Raw genomic sequence first — 18335 nt, forward strand, 5'->3', positions numbered from 1 at the left:
TTCTGTTGAGATGAACCCATTCTGTAAAGATAAATTGTTAACTTTTAATAATAAACAATGAATAAACTACTCATGACACTTTAGAAAAATGTTCCCTTTGCCTCCAGATCTTTGGCTCGTTGTTTGTGACTTTGGTACACTCCATCAAAATGTTTTTAATAGCTTGGTTTTAGCCACAAAGAAGAAAGTGGATTCATCTGATGAGAAGTTCTAGGCTAACATGTCAAGGTTGACAGAAACCGGAAGGAGGTTCCACAGATAAACTTCGATGTATTTTCTAATTAGGGGGTCTGCCTAGCGTATGATTCCAACAAAATGTTTGCAATTTTGCATAGTCTGCCGAGTGTGGAACCAGTGGATGGTAGCCTGTGCTTGGATTCTAGATTGGTTGCTTCAAAAACGTGTAGGGGGACACCTGGGTGGCTCAGCAGTTGAGCATTTGCCTTTGGCCCAGGGCATGATTCCCAGGTCCAAGATCGAGTTCCACATCGGGCTTCTTGTGGGGAGCCTGCTTCTCCTTCTGCCTATCTGTCTGTCTCTGTATGTCTCTCATGAATAAATAAATAAAATCTTTTTAAAATATCATGTAGGGCTGCTGTTTGGTCATACAGATGCCTGAGATTTGCTCCCGAATTTCTCATTTAGGAAGTTTGAGGTGAAGCTAGGTACCTGTCCTCTTAAAGGATCCTGGGTGATCTTCATGACATACCCCAACCCAGGCTGAATCTTTGACTTCTCGGAACTAAGGAAAAATGGATGCTTGTGTTCCATCAAAACTAGCTGTTGGGTGTTCCTTGTCTGAGTTGTGTGGAAAGGCTGCTGGGCATGTGTCAAGTGTGGAGGTGGTCATGCAGGGAGGCAGCTGTGGGATGAAATGTGATGGCTGCTTGGTGCTCAGACCTTGACCTGGGTTCTGAGAAAAGTGTGGCATTGCATACATGTAGCATCCCAGAGATGCTACGGGAATACCTGTTGGCACATTTGAAGCTGGCAACTTTTAGCAAAGGCAAGTTGAAGGATTTACATGTCTTCAAATAAGTCTTAGATGTTGACATGGGCAGTAATAATATGGATTTTTTTTTTCCTTTCTAAACTGTAAAGTGTTCTCTCTTTAATTTCTAAGATCGCTCTGGAACCAGGGAAATGAAGGCCAGAGTCCAGTTGCGTTCCAATACCGGGAGAGATTACAACTCCCACAAGCAAGGCTGCGTGTTAGTAAATATATTCGAGTGAGTGGACGCCGTTGCAGAGGATCAGTGTTTATACTTAACCAGACGAATCATTTAGGAGGAGAAAGCCTGCCTGTTAATAAGCAGGCCTGATGTGACTAATGGCAGTTCTGGCCTCAGCCTGGACAGTAGGGGCTCACAGAGGCCAACCTGGCTCAGTTTTGGCTCTCTCTCAGCTTGGCAGGTTTAGAACGTGTTTCCAACTGAGGGCCCCAGGGATTCTGGTACAAAAATGCTGAAAACCCTCAAGTACAGTGGTATGTTTATAAAAGTCACAGGGGCCCCAGTCCCGCCCAGGAGAGGTCAAGGAAATGCGTTTGTCTAACCTCACAAAGGTTCTCCCAGAGAATTTTATTTGATTTAATCTATGTCCGTAGCAAGTCCACAACTGAATAATAAGCCATTTATTATGAAAGTTAAGAGTATGTTTCTGACTGGGACCTAGGTAGCTCTAGCTGTGTTGTCTTTCCCTGTCTCCTTTTTTAAGTACAGTGACTGAAGGTTTTGGCTGAACTTTCTTTTTTATGTATCGCCTTGTTGTGAAGGGGAAATTAAGCAACACATATCCCATGAACAGATAGTTTGAGTGTGGTAGTGTGGACGCCATAGCAGCACCTTCACTGGATGGATCCCCACAGAAACTGCTCAGGGGAACGAGGGCAGGTGGAAAGGAAGAGCTGGTATAGGAGTGCCTGAGGAGTTAGGAGGGGATACCATGGCCAAGGACACATTCCAAGCATGTCCCAAGGCCAAGAGAGCCTGTGGACTTTGGGTTCCCCCACGTGGTTGCCTGCAGGGGGTGTTTCTAGGGAAAGATGGGAATAGGGCTGGAGAGACAGACTGGCTCCAGGTATGATAGCACAGAGACATGAGCAAGCTCTGTATTTTCTCTAGGTTATCTCATCACCTTCAAAACCATCTCTCTACCACTGGAATTTCAGATAGACCTTCCCAGTTTCCACCTCTCTCTAGATTTCTATGCCGGCTGCCCTTGTAACATCTCCAACAAGAAAGCCTGAAGGACATCTCAGAACTGAATTCTCCAACCTGTTCCACCCCCGATTATCCCCATCTTCTCAGTAATGACAAAAATACAAAACTGTCATTGATGCACTCTTCTCTCCATATCAAATTTACTGATGAGTTCTGCCGACTTGACCTTTAAGACATACTGCAAAGACTCAAACCTCTCTTCAGCACCATGAGCTCCTGTTTCTTTGACCACAGCAATAACCTCCTAGCTGTGGTCTCCCGTGGCATCACCACATGAAACAGACCACGTCATACCCCTCATTATGTGGAGTGACTGGCGATCAAAGTCCTGTTAGAGTGAGTTCAAGAGAAATTAGCTATAGGGGAAGTGACGCCATATTTTTAGTCAGCTCTGGGAGAGTCATTTTGAGAGGCAAATGTGAGTTGGAAGGATTTGGGTTGGAGAAAGTGAGGCATGTTTTGTTTGTTGATGGGGAGATATGGGAGAAAGGGAGCACAAGGTAATGCTAGGGTGAGAGGAAGATGCCTGGGACCATACTTCTCCCTGGTGTCTCAGGGATTACAGCTCATCCACAGTCACAGGACAGAGGAACCAGAGTGCCTGCTGCACAGGTGAGTTTTAGGTTGGTAGACTGATGTCCAGCCACAGGTTAACACCCTTTCTCAGTGAAGTAGGAAGTGGGCTCATCAGCTGACAATGAGGAGGGTGAATTGGTAGAAGAAGAATTATGTCAGGGAACATATGCCTTCTTTCTGGCCCTACCATGGAGCCTTTGACTAGCTCTTCCTTCCATCTGGAATGTTTTTACTGAGGATTTTCACATGGCTGGTGACTTTGTGACATTCAGATCTTGGCCTAAATGTCACCTCCTCAGAAAGTCTCTCTCTGACCTTAGAATCTAAAATAGCCACCTTGCCACTCACAGTCACATCACCATATTTTAATTCTCTGACTAGCATTTGTTACTGTGAGATATTCAGCTAGTTTATTTTGTACTTGTTCACATGTTTATTACTGCATCTCTTATGAGGTATTAGTACACACTAGGCCCTGAACACATAGAGAAATTTTCTTGAATAAGCATGAGACATTCCTTTTCCTTCAGGAAAAAATGCAAATGTATCATGATAGAATACTATAGAACCCAATTTGGGTATATAGACTTGAGTAGGCCTGAGATTAAATCTGTGTGTGTGGTATAGAGGGTGGCCGGGCATCCTGTACCCTTGGCTTCAGCAGGAGGCAGCTTAAGTTACAAGTGACCCATACCTTTCCAGGCCAAGAGAAGGTCTCTGAGTTCTCAAGGTCATTCAGTACTAACCTGAACTTTGTATCAGCCTTCCTATGCTGGCTTCCTCTAGTGTACATGGGCTTAGTTAGAGGTCCAGTTACCATTAGTGAAGATTCTTAAAATATCTGACCTAAGTGTATCAAGAAAAAAAAACCTTTAAAATGAGAAGCATGGAGAGGCTGAAGCTGTATTTTTTAAGTCTTAAATTGATGTCTGAATTGGGCCTAAGGATCCTTCTGGCTCTGCCACCAGTGCAATCTTTTCAGTGGGCTAAAATTAAGACCTCCAGCCTAGAGACAAATGCAAACAAAACTTCCTGCATCTAAAATAACCTTTTATCTTAAAGTGATAGCTTATGTTTCTAACAATTTCTTAAAGAAATCCTAAGCCATCTAGGGAAAGACTGTAATTAGCAAAAAAAAAAAAAAAAAAAAAAAAAAAAAAAAAAAAAAAGTTCATTTCTATGTATTCTCTAAAAACAAAACAGAAAAAAACACCTTGTATACCCAGTTTAAAATAATTCATAGAAATATGTATATATTCTAGCCATGCGTTTCTTCTCTAAATCTCTGATGATTGTCCTGAGGTGCTGAATCACTTAGGACTGAATCTGTATATCAGTCTCTAAAAGGATAAAATAGGAAGTGACCATGTATCTAGTCAAGTAACCTAAGACCACTCACCCTCCCTTGGCCAGGAAACATGAAAAGAGTGGACAAAATTTACTTCAGAAAGAAAAGAAATTTCATAAGCACTGATTTGATTCACCATTTTGGTTAAAGTCATGGGTACTTCAAACTACCTGTCACCTTGATGGCAAACTCTATAAATGGGAGGAACCAACCAAGATTGATGAAAGTTAAGATTTTTAATAGCTGTTTCATTTTCTTCTTCTGCCTATATATATAAAAAAAATGACTTCATGTGGCTCAGATAACATGCTGTCCAGAGTCCTATAATTGGTGACGTTTCTTGTTTACTTCTTCAGGAAAGATCCAAGTGACTTGGGCTTTCAAAGGCACTGTCCGAGACCTGGGGGGACATAAGTGGGTGTCTGCATTTTTCTGCTGGTTTGTGAAGTTCACCTCACTGACTGACCTATAAATTACCAACCATATAATCTGCTGGATGGGCATGCAGAGTTCTGGACTGCAGTGTTTTCTGTTTCTCCTTTATTTAGGCTGGAGGAGAAAAACTAGATCCAGAAGAGGCACTGATCTATGAAGAGGATTTAGACGAAGGGGATGGTGTTGAAGGCGAGGTGGAAGAGAGCACAAAATTAAAAATGTTCCGCAGACTCGCCTCTGTGGCCTCCAAGCTTAAGGAGTTTATCGGCAACATGATAACCACCGCTGGGAAAGTTGTGGTGACAATTTTACTTGGTTCGTCAGGTGAGAGTTTCCGGCACTGGATGGAGCACATGTAGCACTCTGGCGAATAACGAGAGACAGGGCCAAGGAGAATATACAAAAAGAAACAATTCTGGTTTGTGACACTAAACTCATAACCGGAGCTGGTATAAAACCAGCCAGGTGTACGCAGCACACACAGAGAAATAATTTTCCCCATTCAGTTCTAGCATTTGTGTTTTTAGTTGGTTTCTGTCAACTTCTGCAAAGCAATTTTTTTCTATATCTAAGTGATATCACTTTTTTGAATGTGTAGATCCGAAAAACACTCTCCTTCTCCCCCAGAGCCCATGAATGGCAGTGGGCTATGATGCACAGTGTTGGTGTACCCCTCCAGAGCCACACTTGTGGGTCCTGAAAGCCTGTTTACATTGGATCATTAGCAATCTTAATTTAACTCTCCAGGACATACTATTTTTCTTTCTCAGTTAGATTGTAATCTTGCAGCACAGACACTCACTTCCTTTAAATCTTGGCTGCTGACTGCTTGTTCCATAATAATGTTATCTCATCTTCTCCCTCCTTCCATCCTGAGGTTGGCAGCTGCTCCACAGCTACTGTGAACTTTAGTCCATACCTCTTTGTTGAAATTGTACAAAATGAAATGATGTGACTATTTTTTAATAGGAAAATTAAAAAGTGGGAAAGAGAATAGAATTTCACAAGAAATATATCCCAGTATTTTAATAGAGTCAGTTCAAACTGCCCCCCCAAAAGTTTTTAAATACCTGTCAAATACCTCATTTTACATGTCCCCTTTTGGTAAGAGTGTAAATCATTGATCATTTTTAGGTAGGGCAAAGTTTTAGTGAGACTTTGCCACAGGTGTGGTATTATTATGAATCCTACTTAACCAACAACAAAAAAGTAAGTTATTATAAAAAGTGGTATCAGAGAAAGTTGGAGTGGACATAGAGTATTCCTGAAAAATGGAGAGGGAGGAGTAGAAACTTGGAAACAGGCAAGTAAATATGCCAAATTCTTTTGTATGCAAAGTAGATATTTACTTTGCTCAAACACCATGGGAAGAATTTCTTCATCATCTTGTGTTTCCCTATATATTTGTAAATATCGCTTTATGTATGACTTTTTTCACAAAAATAGCATAAGTTCTGATTTTATAAATAAAATGTGACTCATATATTAATAACTTGACCCATACCTGAAAGCATATGAAGGAAGTGTACATAATCCCCAATAGTTATATTTCCTGAGTAGTAAATTATTTTCTCATTCTGCGCAGTTTTTCATGACCACCACTCTTCTTCCTTAGGTATGATGTTGCCATCTTTGACTTCATCCGTGTACTTCTTTGTATTTTTGGGTTTGTGCACCTGGTGGTCCTGGTGCCGGACGTTTGATCCATTGCTGTTCAGCTGCCTCTGTGTTCTGCTGGCTATTTTCACTGCGGGACACTTGATTGGACTTTATTTATACCAGTTCCAATTCTTTCAAGAAGCTGTTCCACCCAATGACTACTATGCAAGGTAAGAAAAATTGTTAAAACATTTCAAGGGGAGCTAGCCCTCCTTTATGATCTCGTTTGACTTTGCAGGGTTTCTTCCTGATGCCAATTCATGTGTTCAGCAGAGGTTTAGTGGGGATGTGAGAAGCAATCAAGTGCTTTCAGGTTATTGAATGACAAAATCTAGAAGGAAGTAGAAGGTCACTTCAGATAGAGGTGCTGCTGGAACATGGAGAGAGAGAAGACTGTTATTTGGGCTCAGCTGTGAAAGAGATCCCAGGAGAACATTTTACATCAAAGAATAGTAACGTGTTAAAGCATCCAGCTGGAGGATGCTCTCACAGGCCAAATAGAACATCAAAAATAATAATGAATTGATTATAAAAATATAAAAATAAAAATGCATGAATTCATGAAGAGAGAGAGCTGATTTGCTTCAGTTGAAGACGACTATTACACCAACTCCTTACTTTGAAAAATGAGGATGAAAGGCAAAGAATCCAGCATTTGCTTTGACTTTTTAGAAGAAACTCTAGGAGATTCTCAGCTGATGAGACAAAACCCACCTTTACAGGATAACACTAGTAATGAAAAGGGGAAGAATAAAAGAATTAGAAAATTACTATCTCTGTTCTTAATGAAATACTGATTTTTGTTGCAAACTGAAACCATTACTTTAAAAAGGGTCTGTTGGGCTGAAGGATGTTTGCAAAATGACAAAGTATAACCTCAATGACCATTTGCCAATGGCGAAGGGAAAATCAAACTTTTGTAGTGGTGATCAACACTGCAACCAATTGATCAAACTAGTACTACCTAAAGTGGGATAGCTCAACATTTCACACTTGTAGATGTGATGCAATATGACATATACAGCATCATTTTGTTAAACTTCTAGACCTAACCTCTGCATTGTAGTAACATATAAAGGATAAATGTAATGACTCCACAAGAAAACAGAGAAACCCAGAATGTGGATTCTATGAGGCAAATTATCTGATCTCTAAAAAACTCAGCATCATGAAGAGAAATGTATGTAGAGGCAGTAAGGATAAGGGCTGTTCTATTTTAAAAGATAACTGGGGAGATCCAGCAGACAGATGTGAAGACTGACTCTCGATGACATCTTGGTTCAATGACACATCTCTAAAAGACATTCTGAGGTTAAATGGGGGAAATGTCAACATTCACTGGTTATTAGCTGATTGTATAGAATTATTGTTAATTCTTAGGTGCATGATTGTTGGGTGGGGTATAGGAAAATATATGATTGGCATTGGGTTATCCATTGTGCTGTTTCAACCTTTCTGTTTCTGTAGAAAAGTTTATAATTGGAATTTATAGAAAAAAGAAGCGAAGACAGAAATGGTGGGAGAGAATATGAGGGGGCTGAAAGCAGTGCCTGTAGCCTTATCTCTGATGTGTCTGGGAAGTGGTGTAGATGTTTTTTGTCCTTTTGTTGGGAAATGAGGAACCTTCAATTTAAAAGAACATGAGTAATATTAGCAACCTCATGATGTAGATTTGCATCCTTCTTTCAAGGGATCCTGATTGTGTTTTCATATGATAGTAAATATGAATCAGGGTTGTGTGTGCTTACCCTGTTTTTATTAATTCATACATAAAATCTGTCTAGTCTGTAGCTGTGTCTACACAAGTCTAGAAAAAAATTCAAGTCCTAAAACCACTTATATCCTGTTAAAACAAGTTAGTACTCAACACACACTTATAAACTGACAAATTCTAAACCCAATTGGCATAATCTGGAGGTTTACCAAGTATAATTCAGTCTAAAAAGAGAAGAATGTTACATAGACACATTAAAACTGAGGAACCACAATATGGAAACAAGCTAAGTTTCTTTCTATATTACATCTATCATATATAGATCATATATTACATCTATCATATATACATATATCATATATATCATATATAGATGTAATATATATAATTAATATATATAATTACATATATTATATATGTAATATATATATAATACAGTATATATATACTGTATATAAACACAATGAAATATTATTCAGTCTTTAACAAGAAGGAAACCTTGCCATTCATGACAACATCATGAAACTTGAAGGCATTATGCTAATGAAATAAGTCAGACAGAGAAAGACAGATACTGTATATTTGTCTACTTATATATGGCATCTAAACAAAAGAGCCGACTCGCAGAAACAGAGTAGAAAAGTGGTTACCAGGGGTGACGTGAGCAGGAAAGAGGAGAAGCTGGTAAAAGAGTACAAACTCACATATGAGGTGAATAAATCCTGAAGATCTAATGCACAGGTTCACTAAAGCTAATAGTACTGTATTGTATATTGTACACTTGATAGTTACTAAGAGATTAGATCTTAAACATTTTCACCAAAAAAAGTAATTATGTGAGGTGTATTAGTGAACTAGATTGAGGTAATCATTTCACAGTGTACACGTCTATCAAATAAACACACTGTACACTTTAAATATATTACAATTTCATGTGTTGGTTACACCTGAGAAGCCTCATTAATGGTGCAGATTTATATAATATCTATTTATTTTAGGCAGAAGTGAATAAATGCTGAATTTCAGTACAGACACAAGTTCTAGACTAAATGAATCCTTTGGTTTCTTTTATTTTTTTGTCTGTTGAACATGCATAGAAAAAATGTTTTTGGGGCACCTGGATGGCTCAGTGGTTGAACATCTGCCTTTGGCTCAGGTCATGATCTCTGAGCCCCAGGATCGAGTCCTGCAATTTGCTCCCTGCAGGGAGGCTGCCTCTCCCTCACCTGTATCTCTGCCCTTCTCTCTGTGTCTCTCATGAATAAATAAATAAAATCTTAAAAAAAAAAAAAGTTTTGTCTGTTGGAAGGGCTGACTTTTAGAGGGTGATTTAATTGGGAATGTAAGTATCTTCTATATGCCAGCATCCCCTCCCCCCAGTTTAAGGATCTTTTCTGCCATCTAGAGACTGAGGATAGGAAATACAAATAATATTCAGAATTGATGGGATGAGCACTGGGTGTTACGCTATATGTTGGCAAACTGAACTCCAATAAAATAAATAAATAAATAATAAAAAATATTCAGAACCACCTCGAAAACATTTTTTGTGCCAAGGATCGGCTAGTAAATATTTTAGGCTTTGTCGCAATTATGTTAAGAAGCCATTGTAGCAGAAAAGCAGCCACGGACAGATTTAAAAGAATGATGAGGTTCTTTTCCAGTAAAGTTTTGTGGACACTGAAATTTGAATTTCATATTATTTTCACATGTCACGAAGTATTATTTTTCTTTTGATTTTTTCCAGCCACTCAAAAATGTAAAAACAAAACAAAACAAAAAATGTAAAAACCATTGTTAGCTCATATTTTATACCCAAACAAGTGGCGAACAAGCCTTACCAACCTATGATGTAGGTGATAATTGTCCTAACAGGGTAACAACGTGCCGTATTTATTACTCATTCGAATTGTCACAAACAAAATTATAATTTATTACATGTAATAATAATAATCATATTAAGTAATTATATTTACATTTTGTAGATGATCCATTTAAACAGTTTAAAAAGTTCATCACAAATAATTTCATAGAGATAAGTCATTAAAAGTTAAGTTGCTTATTAGGGTATAGACTTTTTTAGCTAAACAATGAAATACAAATATAAATATAAATACACTGCCTTGTTGTAGATTCCTACCCTCCCTCCATTCACTTGGTGATCACAAGCCATTGCATTTTAGTCCTAGAAAGCTTGAAAATTTGTATATCTAAAACAATAGTTTTTTCATAAGGTGTAATTCCAGTGCATTGTTATCAACCCCAAATTCTAAGTTGGAAGAAAACAAACTGGAAAGTGGCAAAAGAAACTCATCTTGCTTGGGCACTTGTCAAAAATTTTATAACCACAGAGATTTCAGCGTATATATCCAGCTTCAGATGTGGCTGTTCTTAAAACAATCCATTTTTGGAGACAAAATGGACAAGCCATTTTTGTCTTCTCAAAAGCTTTCAAATGCGCTCTCTGGTCCAAATTATCTTTATTTTTAGAAAATTTGAATTGATTTGTTTATCATTAGTATAATACCTATTTTTTTGGTGATTATTTGGAAAAATATAATGAAGGATAAGGAAAACCACCTTTTTAAAATGTAATCCCAGCCTCCCGAAATAAGTGCTATTTATTTCTGAGTCTATATTCTTCCAGAATTTTTCCTAGGCATATATGAGCCTTTTTAAAACAAACTCCGAATCATAATGCACATACTGTTTTGTAAGTTGCCTTACATTTTTGTTTTACATTCTCCCATGTTATGAAATGGTTTTCTAAAATGTGATTGCCATAGGCTGCAAAGTGCTTGAATGTATCGATAGATTATAGTCAGTCCCTGATTTCTGACCACATAGATTTTTTCAATTCCATTAACTTTATTTTTGTAAGCTTTTATTTAAATTCTAGTTAGCTAATATACAATGTAGTATTAGTTTCAGGTGTACAAAAGAGTGATTCAGCACTCCATACAATACCCTACGCTCATCACAACACGTGCACTCCTCAGTTCCCACCACCTATTTCACCCGTTCCCCCAACCCACTTCCCCTCTGGTAACCATCAGTTGGTTCTCTCTTTTTTAAAAAAAGATGTTATTTATTTATTCATGAGAGACACAGAGAGAGGCAGAGACACAGGCAGAGGGAGAAGCAGATTCCATGCAGGGAGCCCAATGTGGGACTCCATCCCAGGACTCTGGGATCATTCCCTGAGCCAAAGTCAGACACTCAACTGCTGAGCCATCCAGGCATCCCAGTTGATTCTCTCTAATTAAGAGTTTGTTTCTTGGTTTGCCTCTCTCTCTCTATCACATTGCTCATTTGTTTTGTTTTAGATTCCACATATGAGTGAAATCATATGGCATTTGTCTTTCTCTGATTGACTTGTTTTGCTTTGGATAATACTCTGTAGCTCCCTCCATGTCATTGCAAATAGCAAGATTTCATTCTTTTTATGGCTGAGTGTTAGTCCATTGTGTGTATGTGTGTGTGTGTATCACATCTTTATTCATTCATCCTTCGATGGACAACTTGGGCTATTTCCGTAATTTGGCTATTGTAGATAATGCTACTGTGAACATTGGGGTGCATGTATACCGTTGAATTAGTATTTTTGTATCCTTTGGGTAAATACCTGGTAGTGTAATTGCTGTATCATAGGGTGGTTCTATTTTAACTTTTTGTGGAACCGCCACACTGTTTTCCAGAGTGGTTACACCAGTTTGCATTCCTACCAACAGTGCAAGAGAGTTCCCTTTCTTCACATCCTCTCCAACACCTGTTTTTTCTTGTGTTGTTGATGTTAGCCATTCTGACAGATGTGAGGTGTTATTTTATTGTAGCTTTTATTTGCATTTTGTATTGTACAATATTTAAAATATTGTAGTATTTTATTTGTATTATATTGATGATGAGTGACTTTGAGCTTCTTTTCATGTGTCTGTCAGCCGTCTGTGTCTTCTTTGGAAAAATGTCTATTCGTGTCTTCTCATTTTTAAATCAGATTATTCATTTTTTGAGTGTTCCTTATGTATTTTATATACTAACCCTTTAGCTGATATGTTATCTGTGAATATCTTCTACTATTCCACAGGAAGCCTTTTAATTTTGTTGATCATTTCCTTTGCTGTACAAAAGCTTTTCATTTTGCTGTAGTCCCAATAGTTTCTCTTTGCTTTTGTTTCCCTTGCCGTAGGAGACATAGCTAGTAAAAAGTTGCTATGGCTGATGTCAAAGAGGTTACTGTCTATGTTCTCTTCTAGGATTTTTATGGTTTCATTGACTATGTTGATTTATTATTTTTTTAATTTATTTATTCATAGAGACACAGCTAGAGAGAGAGGCAGAGACACAGGCAGAGGGAGAAGCAGGCACCATGCAGGGAGCCGGATGTGGGACTCGATCCCTGGTCTCCAGGATCACGCCCTCGGCTGCAGGCGGCGCTAAACCGCTGCGCCACCGGGGCTGCCCGACTATGTTGATTTAAATTGTTCCTCATTTTTGCTATCTTCATTAATGCTGTGATGAGTACCCACATTACTTCTAAATTTAAATAAAACTCATGATTGAGCAAGGTGCAACCTCACATTCCCTCAATTGTGAAGGAGTCTCTGCAGGACTGTTTGGTACTTGCCTCTGCTACAAGGATCTGGAGATTTCAATAGTCCTGGGCCAATATTGTGATAATATACATGGTGATTCCCTCAGTAATGTATACTGAAATCCCATATCTAGGTGTAGCACAGATCTGGAGTTTCATTTTTCTCCAAGGTGACCTCTTCTTTCAACCAGGAGATTGTGTGCTTCCTTCCAGCTCCTTCCAGGCCTGTGATGGAATTTTCCATTACATTTAGCCAAGGAAGGGTGTTGAGAAGGTGAGTATATGGGATGAATAGGAGATTAAAGTTCACATAGAAGCAGAGTAGAGGAGTGACATTGCCTCAGGAGGAGAATTAGTGATTCTCTTCCATGTTTTGCACATAGGAAGCACATGATCAGATTTTCCAAAACAAAATTCAGGGCTCATTATTTGATAGCTATGATTGTACTCATGGGAAGGTGAAGACTTTGTGTTTGAAAGTAGGATAATTTTTCCTAAATCTGAAATGCTATAACCACATAAAAAACTTGGTGACCACTCTTCTGAAGTTTATCCAGCAAAATAAAACTGCACAACAAATCCACCTAACTTTATGTGAGATCAAGAATGTACCAGTCAACATAATTTGTTTAATAGAATAGAGCCCAGTGACAGCTGCTATTTTTGAAGGTCTCCCTAACAAAAATGATGAAGTAACAAAATTTGGCTTTGTTAATGCAGCCTGTAATCTCTTCCAAAGGTTTTGTATTTTCAAGGGAATTTCTATAGACAGCAACCATTTTCTATTTTGAAAGACATGAAGCAAGATTAAAGATGGTAGGCTTATGTTCAGATTTCTCCAATTATATATATGATTATCCTCACCTGTTTTCCTACCTGTAGGGCTGGCCACATTTATGAAGCTTTGAATCTTGGACAATTTCTGTCCTGCAGGTTTTCTGCACTAAAATTTCAAAAAGTATGCTGGGTAGGAATGGGGCCACGCTGGTGGACCTGATTTGTTCTTCATTGTTATGAATGGCAGGTACCTTGAAAGGCTTTAAGACACATTTGAATGTGATAAACTTCTACTTACCAGTGGCAGTAATTAAAAGCTAATTGCAACAGTTTGGCAGCACATCACTGACTACGTTTCCTTGTGAAGATGATACCAAAAGTCATTTTGAGTTGAACTAATCTAAAAAAAAAAATTCTGACAAGAAGTGGGTTCTTTGTTTTTTAATCTTAAGTTATCTCAATAAAACAGGTAAAAGTTCTGATGTGGGCCAGGGTGGAAGATGTGACTGGAGGCTAAAAGCCTATTGTTTTCTTAATTAGTATGGAGACACTTAGAACATGTACATTTATTTTTTGACCCTATTAATGAACATTATGTGTGTGTTAAGCATTGGGATGATAGGTCATTCTTTAAATTATCTCATCTGGTCTTCAACTGGCTTTTGTTCCAACTTCTGAACTTTCTCAAGAACATCTGCAGGAATTACTTCAGGGATTGGACTTATTTGCTCAAATTTATTTTCTTCATTTGCTGCCTTCTTCACTTTAAGATATGAAGTCTGAACATGAAAGGGCAGGAAGGAATGAGAGAGATCTTGAGGCCTTTCTCTGTGAAAGTAGGATTCTCTGTAAAATAAATAGACAATGATTTGCCCCATGTTACCCTTCTTATGTGCTATTTCAAAAATAATGATGATAAGAAAATGCATTATATTTAAAGAAGGAAAAGCTTGTGTTTATTTCAGGGTTAAAACAACAAAAAAAAGAAAAAAGCAAAGCCTGAATCTCCAACATCATGAGTTAACTATTCTATGAAAAATGTTTAAAAACAAACATGAAGAACACAAACTCATTTATTATATTTACACTATCCTAATGCTAGTCATAAAAATGTCAATAATATGTAGGGAGTAATAAAGGCCTTAATGCTGTCTTTTTCTCCTGATTGAGGGAAGCCAGTGGGTCCTTTAGAAAACGGAACAATGCAATCAGTTTTCCTGTCAGGTCTGCTGCAGTTGGCTTTGTAAGCTATTCTATCATTCAGTTATTTCTAAGAATGTACTTTTCACCCCAGCCCTGGATTGCTATGTTGTGCCTGTCTTGCGTTGGAGTAATCTAGAGTTTAGTTACAAAAACAGCACAGAAAAACTAAATTATTTTCCATGGAAACCAGTTGGCAAGAATTTCATCTGAAAGCAGTCAGGGGTAGGGGGGCAGGGATAAATGTAAAGCAGGCCATTTTCATGGTAAAGAATGTAAATTCACCCAAAGAAGTTAACACTTTTCCTTTACCTTTTTGTTAAAAGATGGCACTGGCAGATATCTATAGACTTGTAGAGTTTGTAGGTGATATAAAGATAACCAAACTCTGGGTTTCATTCTGAAAAGAATTTTAGCGATTAAGTGACCTGTTCAATGTCTCAAGGAGGGTTCACTTGTGCTTATCTGAAAAGTGAAAATAGAAGCCAAAAGAGACATTGACTTTCCACAGATAAATGGAAAATCAAAAGAACATAAATACTTGAACCCCTGAGTCCAATCGGGCAATTTGCCATAACCTTATGGCTACCTAGGACCTTAGGTGTGTGTGGACCTAGGTGTAGGTGTGTGGTAGACCCAGGAGGCCTGTTAAATGGGGTGCCCTACACAGCCATGACGCCTGGCATCATGTATGAAGCAGCTACTGCTTCTCACCAGGTGGACAAGCTTTGGCACAGGATGTTTATCTAACTGAGAGAAACTAAAACTTTTCAACCTCATTTTCCAGAATGTCAGCCTTGATTAAATGTTGTGGACCAAAAATTTTCACCTTTTACTTATTGAGAGCATTTCCCAGGAAGGGTGTCCTTTCCATTTTCATGGAAAATCTGTTCTACTCTCTGTGGGATCCACATAGTACTTGACCTAACAGTCCAGTCTCGTTCTGCTGGGTTCATATATACAAGAGCAGCTCATCTGCATACATGCAGCAACAGGGCAGGACTTTCTGCCCAAATGCTGTCCCTGTTATCAAGCAGAAGGTGGGGGTCCCCTGTCTTATAATGTGATAAATATGGAGAGGATTGTGGTAATGCATTCTCTGGAGCCCAACACCTAGGGGATGAATCTTGGCCTCGCTACTTTCTAGACAGAGCATCTGGGCACCACTATACCTCATGGTCTGTGCTTGGGTTTCCATATATAGAAAATAGGGATGAGAATAATGCTTGTCTCAGAGAGAAGTGTTGTATTAAATAGGGGAATACCCACCAAATGCTGGATCATGTAGGGTGCATATTTAAAAGGACCTGATTTTATTGTTGTAGACAGCGTGTTAACACACACAAAAGAGTTTTTATTTTTATTTTTTTTATGTATTTATGATAGTCACAGAGAGAGAGAGGCAGAGACACAGGCAGAAGGAGAAGCAGGCTCCATGCACCGGGAGCCCGACGTGGGATTCGATCCCGGGTCTCCAGGATCGCGCCCTGGGCCAAAGGCAGGCGCTAAACCGCTGCGCCACCCAGGGATCCCACAAGAGTTTTTTATTCAAACTCACTTTCCATAACTGACAGTGTAGCCTTATCTGGCACCTCAACTGCAGTTCTCTGAGAACATTAAGCTACTCTACCCCTTGTGCTGTTTCCTTCACTGGAGATGTCCTACTTCTTCATCCCACTGGCTAGCATGTACACCTCCTTCTGGAACCTTCCATGTTTCTGTCTGTGAGGACCGAAAATTATTATCTGGGCAGTTACTCTATGCAGACTTGCTTCCTTGCACCTGCTGCACTGAACCATAATGATTGTCTATGAATGTGTCTCCCTGCCAGTTTTGGGTTTGGGTGGCCTGGGTACTGTCAGACTCTAACACTGCTGATCACACTGCTTTTAGGAAATCCCTGTTCAATCTGTTTTGTGCTCTGTCTCCTGCAACCCTGGTGTTTCATCTCTTAGTGCACCAAAATAAAGTAAAACTAGTTTAGACTTTTCCTGAACTCTAAACCACAGATAGGGCCACTGGCTATGAGACATGGGAAAATGATTTCCTAGAAAGGTCACTGTCAGTTTCAGGACATCCACTGCAGTCCCACTGCTGTGTTCTGTGGTACATGTCCCCAGTTAGTGAAATATGAAGTCCAGCAAGAAACTAAGGAGGCTGTAGTACATGTGGTTCCTTACTTGTGGTGTTGGCAAATATTTAGCTTTTGCTTGAGAAAAAAAAATAGATAGTTTTACATTTATGCATTTAGAAAGTTCAAAAATAGCTTTATCTCTGATGGTTAAAGTTAACATGGTTAATGTAGTAAATAGCTTTCACTTTTGAAGAAATTAGAGATTTCAGCTCATACTGTGTTTCTTGGACACCAGGTTTATCTCTTAATTTTGAGGGACTTTGGTTTATGTTTCTTCATTTCTCTGGACTTTGCCTTTAAAATGAGAGAGCTGTGGTGAATATTGATGAGATGGTGTTGCACAACAGTCTGCCCAGGCCTTACAATCAGAAGACGATTAAGAAATGTTAGTTCTACTTTTCTCCATAGTTTTTGGTGTAGAAGGCATACACAATATGATTTTTTCCTCAATTTTAATGAGAAATATTTGACATGCATTGCTATATAAGTTCAGGCTACAGCATGATGGTATGACTTATATATATTATGAAGTGATTATCACATAGGATCAGTGAACACCCATCTTCTCATGTAGATAAAATAAACAGAAAAGACGGAGGAAAAGAAAAAAAATGTTCTCTTTATAATGTGAACTCTTAGGACTTTTTTAACCATTTTGCTATGTCTCACACGACAGGGTTAACTCTGTCATTGGCTGTGGTCATTAGTTTGTACAGTACATCCCTAGTGCTTACTTATTTTGTAACTGGAAGTTTGTATCTTTCGACCACCCTCCTCCAGTTTCCCCTCCCCTACCTTTTCACATCTGGTAACCACAAGTCTGATCTTTTTTCTATGAATGTGGGTTGTTGTTGGTTGGTTAGTTGTAGATTCCACATGTAAATGAGATCATATAGTATTTGTCTTTGTCTGACATATTTCACCTAGCACAATGTTCTCAAGGTCTATTTGTGTTGTTGAAAATGATAGGAATAAGAAAGAAGAAAATGAGAGGATTTCCTTGGTGTTATGGCTGAATAAAATTCCATTGTATATATACCTCACAACTTTATCCACCCATCAATTGATGGACACTAGGTCATTTCCATGTCTTGGCTATTGTAAATAACGCTGCTGTGTACCAGGGGGCACAGATATCTTTCCCAATTAGTGTTTTCAGTACCTTTGGATATATTCTCAGAAGTGGAATTGCTGAATCATATGGTAGTTCTATTTTTAATTTTTTGAGGATCCTCCACACTGTTTTGCAGGCTACACCAATTCACAGTTCAGCAGCACACAGGTTCCCTTTTCTCAACATCCATACCAGTTATTTGTTATCTCGTATCCTTTTTGATAATGGTCATTCTAACAAGTGTGAGATGATAAGCTCATTGTGGTTTTAATTTGCATTTCCCTAATGACTAGTGATGCTGAGCATCTTTTCATGTGCCTATTGACCTTTCATGTACCTTTTTTTAGAGAAATGTCTATTCAGGTTCTTTGCCCAATTTTAAATTGGGGTATTTGCTTTTTTGGATATTGAGTTGTAGGAGTTTCCTATATGTTTTGGGTATTAGCTCCTTTTCTGATAAATGGTTTGCAAATATTTTTTCATATTCCATAAGTTGTCTTTTCACCTTGCTGATGATATATTTTGCTGTGCAGAAGCTTTTTAGTTTGATGCACTCCCACTTGTT

General features: G+C 38.5%; 1 protein-coding gene across 3 annotated transcripts in view; it reads left to right on the plus strand.

Annotated features, from left to right (window-relative positions):
* PIEZO2 (piezo type mechanosensitive ion channel component 2) overlaps window positions 1-18335 on the plus strand; it is a 441773-nt gene that overhangs the window by 260898 nt on the left and 162540 nt on the right. For all 3 annotated transcript variants that reach the window (XM_072734883.1, XM_072734882.1, XM_026005962.2), the window contains exons 6-7: window positions 4695-4905; window positions 6197-6410. In XM_072734883.1, coding sequence (XP_072590984.1) covers window positions 4695-4905; window positions 6197-6410 — 425 coding nt within the window. The remainder of the gene's footprint in view (window positions 1-4694; window positions 4906-6196; window positions 6411-18335) is intronic.

Source organism: Vulpes vulpes, chromosome 13, assembly GCF_048418805.1.
Source record: "Vulpes vulpes isolate BD-2025 chromosome 13, VulVul3, whole genome shotgun sequence".
Classification (NCBI taxonomy): domain Eukaryota; kingdom Metazoa; phylum Chordata; class Mammalia; order Carnivora; family Canidae; genus Vulpes; species Vulpes vulpes.